The sequence below is a fragment of the Petromyzon marinus genome, chromosome 52, assembly GCF_048934315.1.
Source record: "Petromyzon marinus isolate PM22_M1 ecotype Great Lakes invasive population chromosome 52, UKy_Petmar_22M1.pri1.0, whole genome shotgun sequence".
Taxonomy (NCBI): Eukaryota; Metazoa; Chordata; class Hyperoartia; order Petromyzontiformes; family Petromyzontidae; genus Petromyzon; species Petromyzon marinus.
The window spans coordinates 9,501,813-9,511,810 of record NC_133718.1 but is presented as its reverse complement, the minus strand read 5'-3'; the positions used below and the strand labels follow the sequence as shown (position 1 = coordinate 9,511,810).

General features: G+C 50.9%; 1 protein-coding gene across 1 annotated transcript; it reads left to right on the top strand.

Moving 5' to 3' along the window:
• The first annotated feature begins 812 nt into the window (after positions 1-812).
• Positions 813-6,442, top strand: LOC142931286 (uncharacterized). The gene is made up of 3 exons (XM_076075025.1): positions 813-827; positions 1,009-1,434; positions 2,967-6,442. Exons 1-3 carry the CDS (start codon positions 813-815, stop codon positions 3,156-3,158), a joined length of 633 nt encoding a protein of 210 aa, XP_075931140.1. The 3' UTR covers positions 3,159-6,442.
• The last annotated feature ends 3,556 nt before the right edge of the window (positions 6,443-9,998 follow it).

The following is a 9,998-nucleotide window of genomic DNA, read 5'->3' as shown; positions in this document are numbered from 1 at the left end:
TTAAAATTAAAAGAAACAATAGAAATATGTATCTATATGTATTGAAAAATTACTTGTTAATATTAAGATGGAAAGGGGGGCATATACAACAGTAGAAACCCCCCATGATTTCGTGAGAGAGTTGCTTCTGCCGAAATCCACTCTCAGTCTGTTTAGGCTCCACCGTGTGAGCCATTTGGAGCTGTAGCCAGATGCGAGCTCAGTGTTAATGTGCCATTTTATTGAGAGACTGCTACTGTGTGGTGTTATCTCGGTGTGGTCTGGGATTGTTTTGTTGTTTTTTGCTGCCTTGCCCAAGCTTGATAAATCGGACTCCCGTAATTAATAAATTCTTTTTTTTATATTTAGTGACTTGCTAACCATTTTCTTTATTTTTCACTCCTATCATTTCATTTGTATTTTTTGCTGTTGTACCTTGCTGAGCTCCCCATTCTGGACCATCTGTGAAAATGAGCTTCATAGCTCATCGAATTCCTCCAGTCTAAATAAAGATTCTCATGTATGTATGTTGAACTGCTTTCGCACCATATTCTTGGTTCTTTCGGTAAAGTCACGTAGAAGGGAAATAATAAAAATAAAACACTAAAATTCTCACGACGTTTCGCACCGTACATAGCCAACCGCGCTAGTCAGAGGTGCGGGGGAAGTACAAGAAACTGAACACAAAAAGCACTTCTAAAGAAATTAGTTTTCAGTCTAGATGTAAAAGTGCGTAGCTCCAGTGGCTTCCTAATATCGGAAAGGAAGAGCGTTCCAGATGGCCGCAGAAGCGCATCTGAAAGTGCACAGTGAAAAATCGAGCCAAAAGTTTGATGGTTGGCCAAACGGTCCCTTTGAGTGTTCCCCGCTGCAACGACACTGAGAACAAGGAACACAAATCGTACGTAAGCATACACAGTCCTGCGGATGGCAATTTTCCTCAGCTAAATGCTGATGTCGAGGTCTTCCAGCCACGGGAGCTCTTCAGGAGAGAGTTAATGTAGTTTTGCTTTTCTTCCGTTGGTGGAGCGCAGACTACAGCGGTTTACTTTGTGGAGACTTGAGGCAGCCAGGCATGGTGCTGGCCGCATCGCCGCCTTGTTGCGCCTTGCCGTCCTTCGTAGGTGTGCCAACAGCGCTTGCTCCAGTGGCACGCGTCGGCTAGACGGGGTCAATCGTTGCCCGTCTCTGTGCCAACCTCTCGCGTGCCATTGGAGGCCGGGCGACCTGTGCCAGGCTGCCTGGTCCGAGGATGGCGTGGTCTACGACGCCACAATCAAGTCGGTGGAAGCCAGCGCCGGCACGTGCGTCGTGGTCTTCACGGGCTACGGCAACGAGGATGAGCTGAAGCTCTCCGATCTTCTGCCGCCAGCGGCGGAGTCTGCCGCCGGCGCCGGCGGGGAGAGCGACGCGGCCGCGAGCTGCGACGCCGACCCGGCGTCCCGGGCTGGCAAGGTGAGCCGGGGCGGCGGGGCTGTGATGGATTCGGATGAATCGATTCGTTGAGAGTTGAGCTGCCTTTCCTGCTCAAAACATGCAATGGGGCAAATGTTCATTTGCTCTGAGCCAGTGGTGCAAAAACCCGACGCCCCCCCCTCTCCCCCAAGGCTTAAACTTGTAACTTTTCAAGACCAGTCCTGGGACCACATTGACCATCTTGCACAAACCAAAATGGCGATGTATGGTCAAACAACTCCCCCCCATGACCCAATACGGCATGGTGAGACCTTCATCTGTCAAGAGGGTTTCATAAAGGGCTGTAAATTATAGCATAAATCATTCATTGCGGTGGAAAGGAAGTTTTTGATACATTTGTGAAAAAAAGCAGCCTAACCCCTAAACGTTGGCAGCTACGTGGCTCTCGCCAGGACGTGGACCCAGCCCGATGTTTTATTCAGCCGTGTTACCGAGGGTGGAGGTGAGGAGGTGCCCTTCTGTTGGAGCGTAACAATACGAGTAGGTTGATTGGCAAGACGAAGATTTTTTTCTGCGTGGGGAATTAAAGCTGTGGAGCGTCGTTGAACCAAATGCGTTGCATTTGAAGAGAAGTAAAAACATGAAGAAAACCCGTTTCTTGAAGGCAATTTTGATCGATTTTTAAGTCAGATGACAAACTCGTCTGCCACATGGTTTAGAATTCTAGAAGATCTTTGTCTTTTATGTGTGCCAATGGAAGTACAGTGGTGGTGCGGTTGAGTGCACTACGCCCCGAACCCGACGAATTGAGTTCGACCAATAACAGTGGCTAATATTTAATCTTTTCCTGTGCCTCCCCTAGGTTGTCTCAGCCTTAAATAGTCACCTGGTGCTGTGTAAATATCCACATTTGAGGAAACAAGGTCAGCCAAGCATTGTGCTGGCCAACCATCTCCATCGCGTGCTGTGCCGGCATTAATAGATGCTCTCAAACAGCATTTGCCCCAACAGTCTGTTAAAGGCTATGCGGGGGATCTCTGTCATTGTGGAAGTACATGCTGTGCCAACAATGCAGTGCGTCGTTTCAAGGCCCATATTGAATGTTATGTAAATACAGATATTACCTCTTTAGAACGAACCACTAGCGAACCTGGAATGAAAACTTAAACTGGACCTTGAGGAAACACGTGACAGCGTCAATGTGTCCCTGTGTATATCTAATGGTTTATTTGAACAGGCATCCTAAACAAATACTAAATTAAAACATGAGTACAGGCAGGTACATGTGTACATTATTCATAGAATACAAAAGAAAAATCCATCAATGATTGGATGTTTGGCAGCGAGCATGATCGTTATATATGTAGGGTGGCTAAGGTAACCCGGACGCTGTGTGGAAGTATGCGAATCGACACGAGAATTAACGCCACTGCAGCTATGCTCGTAATAAACGGGCTGTCGTTATGAGCACGGTCCGTTATACGAGGTCAAGCCATAGTCATTTAAGGAATGCAGAATCGCGCGAAAGCGTCTCTCCGATGTGCGTTCCCGTGTGTGCGCCGACGCCGCAGGAGAGTGCCCCCTCCGCCGACGACTACGAGATGCCAGGCAGACCCAAGGGTGGGCACGGAGAACGGAAGAAGGGTCACAAGCAGAAGCAGAGCGTCCCACCGTGGGCCTACCCGTCGCCACCCTTGTCCCATCCTCCCCCCTTCCCTGGCTTTCCACCTTACGTGAGCACATTCGCCTGGTGGGACACTTGAGCGTTGCCGTGTGTGTCATACGAATGAGCGACTGTTGTTAGGCGAGGAATTAAAAGCGATTGTTACATGCCGACTAGAGCGGTTAATCGATCGGCAGGTCGCACATCTTGGGGGAAAGCGTGTGAAAGAGTAGGCCAAATACCCCCTAAAGCGGCTCTCAGTGTTACCACATGATACATTACTCACAATACCCCCACAGTGTTACCACGTGATACATTACTCACAATACCACCACAGTGTTACCACGTGACTAGACTCAAGGTAACGAAAACAAATCGGATTAATTTATTTTCACGTAACTTTATTTTGAGTTGTATTCCCCATACAGTATATTTTTTACAGTGTTACAGGCAAATGTACAATTATTGTTATTTTTATGCCTAACAATGCTTCCCTTTTTTGTTTAACCATAACACATTTTATAACACTTACAGGTATGTGCATTTAAATACAGTAAATTATCTCGTCCCGACTTAAGAACCATTCTACTTATGAAGGGTCTTCAGGAACAGAACCCATTAGTAAGTCAGCCACTTGTGTGTGTGTCCATGTGTGTGTCCATGTGTGTGTGAGCGATAGTGTAGCTGTTAGCGCGCTGCGCTATGATCCTGGCGACGCGGGTTCAATTCCCGCTCGCGGCCAACAGTGACGATTATCTGAACCGGTCCCGGGCCTCCCCTAGGTCGACTCAGCCTCAAATGAGTACCTGGTGCGGTGTAAACATCGCCACTGGGGAGACAAAGGCAGTCGGGCGTGGTGCTGGCCACCCACCCACTCGTGTACCGTTCCGGCCTTCATAGGTGCTCGCTAACAGCACTTGCCCCTACAGTCTTTGTGTGAGGAGCGGTCGTGTAGGTTATACGTCCTTGCTAAGAGCCCTTGTCCAAATAGTCTGTGAAGGCTATGCGGGGGTTCTTTGTCTTTTGCCTTTGTGTGTGATGTTTTAATTCGGGCTTTCTAACTTTTAAAATGAAATAGTTGAATGAAAGAGGTTTCTGAGCCATAAAAATGAAAGTTTCTTCGTCTTGGCAATGGCATTAGTGGCGGCGGTGTTGGCGTCGTGGTGATGGCATTGTTGGTGTTGGCGTTCGCGGCGTTGGGAGTGTCCGTGACATTGGTGGATGTGCTGACGTTGACGGCTGCGGCGCGAATCAGCTTCTCGTTCTCGTGACGCAGCCGTTGATTCTCCTTCTCTACGAGCCGGCTCTCCTCATGCAGCATCTGTGGATGCAGCACCATCGCCCTCTCCTGAAGCAGCATCTGTCGACGCAACGCCTCATTGTCCTTACGCGTCGCCGCCTCCCTCACCCTCAGGGTGGCGTTGTCGTCTTCCACCGTGCTTGTTCTTTGACGCAGCTTCACGTTGTCCTCGCACAGCATGGCGCTGTAACGCTCGGCGTCGGATAGGTTACAGCTCCAATGATGCCACAGGAATATCTGGATCACAGCCATCATCACTATCGCAATGCCCATCAGCCGTGACACAACGCATGGCAGCGGGTCTATGTAGGGCTTTGTGCACAATGGAGTCGGGGTCGGCTAGTTGGCACTGTCTCCTTTATAATCGACCAATCCGGTAATGTGAATCAAGGTCAATATGACGAACGCCTTGACTCCATGCAGGAGCAACATCTTGCCACAGAAGCCAAGTTCGAGTGTGAGCATCGCATGTGAGCGTCACGTGTATTTAGCCTGTGACGAATGTGACGTCATCGCCGGATGTGACGCGGTTAGAATCCGACACCGGCCGGGCACGTCAGCTGACCACCCCAACCCCCCAAAATCATGGGGTCTGTGATGTCACAGACCGAGGCGCGCCCTACTTATTTATTTATTTTAACTCGCGCGGTTTTCGTGCAGCGCCCCTAGCGGTAGCGGGGAGGATAACGGTGGGGGGTGGGGGGACAGTAGGGGGGTCGGGAGCGATGCCACGGTGTACGCGTTGCTGTCGGCCATCTTACACAGGGAAAAGTTTCTCGCTTTTGCCAATCCCTGTGTCCCCTCACGGCGTCGTGGGGACGGAGAGGTGAAGGGGGGGGTCGCGTGTTGATAACGTCATCGCCGGCTTTCCCGTTCACAACAACGGGCGACGCTTCGCTTACGTAAGACGGCCGCTGGTGACAGTCGTTTGCGAGTTTGAAGTTGCTGGGCAGTTTTTTTTCTCGTCGCATTCCAGCGCCTTTCTCTTCTCTCTGAGGCAGCAAGACACGCGGCCTTCCACTGCCAATAACCACCAATGACAACCAACTCACGTGTCTCCTTGTTGTTGCAGTATTAATTACGTAAGGGACCGACAGCCTTGGCTTCTTCACCACCATCAACCGAGAGTGGTCTCTGGGAGTCGAGTTTCTTCTGGTAGAGGGCACAGCTCCAGAGAAAACAACTGGGAATATGCACAACTTGTGCGGGTTTCACGACGCATTGATATTTACGCGACCCAAAACAAGACCTTTATTTTTATTTAAACTTTCGTGACTGCAGTGATTCATATTCTTGGTTCTTTTGGGAAACAATAAAACAATAAAATATAAAACAATAAAATTCTCACGACGTTTCGACTGCAACACAAGTAGTCATCATCAGGTGTGAAAACCAACGGCAAGAAATTTTTTTTCAAATGTTGCCGTTTGTGTTGCAGTCGAAACGTGAGAATTTTATTTTATATTTTTTATTACTTTATTGTTTCCCTTCAACGTGACTTTACCGAAAGAGCTAAGAATATGAATTACTGCAGTCACCAAAGCTTTAACTCAAAATTATTTTAATTAACAATTTCTCCTACACAACCAAGCCAGCATCAGGACTCAAGGTAACGAAAACAAAACGAATTTCTTTTTATGTTACTTTATTTAAAGTTGTATTTACCATACAGTACATTTTTTAGAGTGTTACATGCAAATATACAATAATTCTTATTTATAAGCTTAACAGTGCTTCCCTTTTTTTGTTTAACCATAACACATTTTATGACACCGACGGATATGTGCATTTAAATACAGTACATTATTGCTTCCCGACTGACAAACCATGCGGCTTACGAAGGGTCATCAGGAACAGAACCCATTAGTAAGTCAGGCACGTGCGTGTGTGTGCGTCCATGTGTGTGTGAGGAGTGGTCGTGTACGTCATACGTCCTTGCTAACAGCCATTATCCAAACAGTCTGTTAAGGCTATACGGGGGTCCTTTGTCTTTTGCCTCTATGTGGGTGATGTTTTTATTCGGGCTCTTAAACGTGTCAAATTGAAGCGTTTACGAAAGAAGTTTCTGAGACATCGAAATTTAAGCTTCTTGGTCTTGTTGGTGACGTTGGCGGTGGGGGTGTCAGTGGCGGCGATGGAGGCGGTAGCGTCATCAGCGTCGGCGTTCGAGGCGGTGGGAACGTCTGAGGCATTGGTGGACGATGTGGTGTTGGCCGTGGCAGCAAAGGAGGTCTCCTCGTTAGTCGTGATAGCGGCGGTGGTGGCGTCATCGGCGTCGGCGTTCGCGGCGGTGGGAGCGTCCGCGGCATTGGCGGTGACGTTGGCCGTGGCGGCGTGGGCGGCTGCGGCACGAATCAGCTTCTCGTTCTCGTGACGCAGCCGTTGATTCTCCTTCTTTACGAGCCAGTTCTTTTCACGCAGCATCTGTGGATTCAGCACCATTGCGTTCTCCCGAAGCAGTATCTCTAGACGCAACGCCTCATTGTCTTTACGCGTCTCCGCCTCCCTGAACCTGAGGAATGCGTTGTCGTCTTCCACCGTGCTTCTTCTTTGACACAGCTTCATGTTTTCCTCGCACAGCATGGCGCTGTAACGCTCGGTGTTGGATAGGTTACAGCTCCAACGTCGCCACAGGAATATCTCGATCACAGCCATCATCACTATCGCAACGGCCATGAGCTGCTGTGACACAACGCATGGCAAGGGGTCTATGTTGGGCTGTGTGACCAATGGAGTCGGGGTCGGGTAGTTGGCACTGTCTCCTTTATAACCAACCAATCCGGTAATGTGAATCAAGGTCAACATGACAAACGTCTTGACCCCATACAGCAGCACCATCTTGACCACGCGTGTTGCCAGTGAGGAGCCAGTTGGAGTTGTGAGCGTCACGTGCGAGCGTCACGTGTATTTAGCCTGTGACGATTGCGACGTCATCGCCGGATGTGACGCACAGGATGTGACGCTTAGAAATTCGATACCTGCCAGTGACGTCAACTGACACCGCCCCCAACAATTATGTTTGTTACGTCACAGACCGAGGTTGCGCCCTAATTAATTATAAAACATTTTTATCACGCGGCGTCTCGCGCAGCGCCTATAGCGGTAGCGGGGAGGATAATGGCGGGGGGGGAGACGGGGAGAAGGGGGCGGGGTCCATAGCGCTGCCGCGGTGTACGCGTTCCTGTCGGCCATCTTACACAGGGAAGAGTTTCCCGCTTTGGCCCAATCCCCGTGTCCCGTTTCTTCGTGGGGGTGGGGAGTGGGGAGGTGAAGTGGTGACGTGTTGATGACGCCCATCGCCGGCTTTCCCATTCAGTGCGGGGGGCGACGCTTCCCTTGCGTAAGATGGCCGCCGGCGGCGAGTCGCAGGTTTGCGGTGTTCAGGGCGCACATGGGGCGCGCGCTCCCTTCACTCGGAGGCAGCAAGAGAGGCGGCCTTCGATAAGCTCCGATAAACAACACCCAGCTAAAGCAGCGTGTCTCCTTGCTGCTGCTGCTGTTGTGTTCGTTACGTAAGGGAACCGGCCGGCTTGGCTTCACCACCACCCCCGCCGCCAACAACAACCACCACCATCAGTCGCGCGCTTCTCCTGCGAGGTTTCAAAGCTCCTGGGGGGCCTCTTTGCGGGCTCGCTCGCTCGCTCGCGCCATCGTCCATGGCCGTGTCGCGGGGAGACGTCGTCTACCAGAAGGGGCAGGTGATGGACAAGTCGCGCCCGCTCCTCCTCCTCTCCCATACCCCCTCCTCTTTGTGCTCCACGCGTCCACTGCTGGACGAGGGCCTCTGCACACCCCGTGGGGTTTATTAACTTGACCATACTTCACCTCGCCTGCTCAGTGCGGGTTGGTGAGAGTGGGGGGTAGCGTCAGTAGAGTCGTGGCTGTCGGATGCACTTCTTCTGTATGCTGTGCACCGCGAAGCAGAATGAACACGTTGTTATTGACGTTATGCTATTGACGTTATGTTGTTGACGTTATGTTATTGACGTTATGTTATTGACGTTATGTTGTTGTGTTATTGACGTTATGTCGTTGTGTCATTGACGTTATGTTGACGTTATGTTGTTATGCTATTGACGTTATGTTGTTGTGTTATTGACGTTATGTTGTGTTATTGACGTTATGTTGTGTTATTGACGTTATGTTGTTGACGTTATGTTATTGACGTTATGTTATTGACGTTATGTTGTGTTATTGACGTTATGTTGTGTTATTGACGTTATGTTCGCACGGTACGCGTGTACAGCGCTGTCTGCGCGTGCACTGTTGGGCTTACGTGCATTGTACAGTGACACTACAGTGCGGTGTGAATGAAGTCAACAGTGCACTACTTTGTGGCGAATCAACAGCGGTGGTCATATGCGAGTCGCCGCTCGCCGCCCTCGAAATGAGGATTTTATACCACTGGCTCGGTATATAATTTCCTCTTGCTATCAGTTTCGACGGTGTACTTGCATTCAATTAACTAGCAAATTGCGTGTATGTCAGCACTGTACGGAACTCGAGCCTTCACTCGCCCGCATTCACAGACCCGCTCTGGTACCAGCGTGGTGAAGTATGGTCAATACAAGCGCCGCAATGCGCCGCGCCCTGGTACTGCAGTGGACGGACGTCACTTCTCTCGCACAGCGCTCCGGGTGTCGGGGAACGCCGTGGGTCTCGCCGCGGGTCTCGCCGCGTGCTGAGCGTGCCGCGTGCTGAGCGTGTGCCGCGTGCTGAGCGTGTGCCGCGTGCTGAGCGTGTGCCGCGTGCTGAGCGTGCCACGCGCCGCACGCCGCACGCGGCACGCTCAGCACGTGCCGCGTGCTGAGCGTGTGCCGCGTGCTGAGCGTGTGGCACGTGCTGAGCGTGTGGCACGTGCTGAGCGTGTGGCACGTGCTGAGCGTGCCGCGTGCTGAGCGTGCCGCGTGCGGTCGATGTCGACTCAAAAGGGTCGTGGTGGTGGTGCTGATGGTGGTGGTTGTGTGCCCTGTGTAGAGTGACGATTCTGACATTTGGGACGACACAGCGCTCATCAAGGCGTATGACAAAGCCGTCACGTCCTTCAAGGTGAGTGTCTCCGACTCTGGCTGTGAGCTCAACCGGTCCTGGGCCTCCCCTAGGTTGACTCAGCCACAGATGAGGACCAGGCGCGGTGTGTAAACATCGCCACTGTGGAGACAAAGGCGGCCGGGCGTGGTGCTGGCCACCCACCCCCTCGTGTGCTATGCCGGCCTTCATAGGTGCTCGCTAACAGCACTTGCCCCAACAGTCTGTAAAGGCTATAAGGGGGGGGTCTTTGTCTTTGTATCGCTTGTCTGTGTGTACTTGTGCACTTCGTATCTCTGTGTGCGTGTACATGGTTATATTTACACCTTGAGACACAACACACCTGTTGCAAGGGATACCCGGGAAAGCCCGACAATATAACACACTTCGTGTGTCACGTGCACCACCAGTGGTTACAAAACTTATTTCTTCACGGCTACATTTTTGTTCTCCTTCCCCCACACCTCCGATTAGCATCATTGGCTACGTACGATGCGAAAGAAATTCAACATGCGCACACCTTCGAGTACTGTGTTATCATTCGATGGTAAGCGCCTTGCTCAAGTTCATTTGACTGTTTTTGTCTAAACGAACTTCCTCACCATGCGGCGG

Excerpts from the sequence above, each read along its gene's own strand:
- LOC142931286 (XM_076075025.1), top strand. Across the intron at positions 1,435-2,966 it reads CGGCGTCCCGGGCTGGCAAG|GAGAGTGCCCCCTCCGCCGA; the intron begins GTGAGCCGGGGC and ends CCGACGCCGCAG.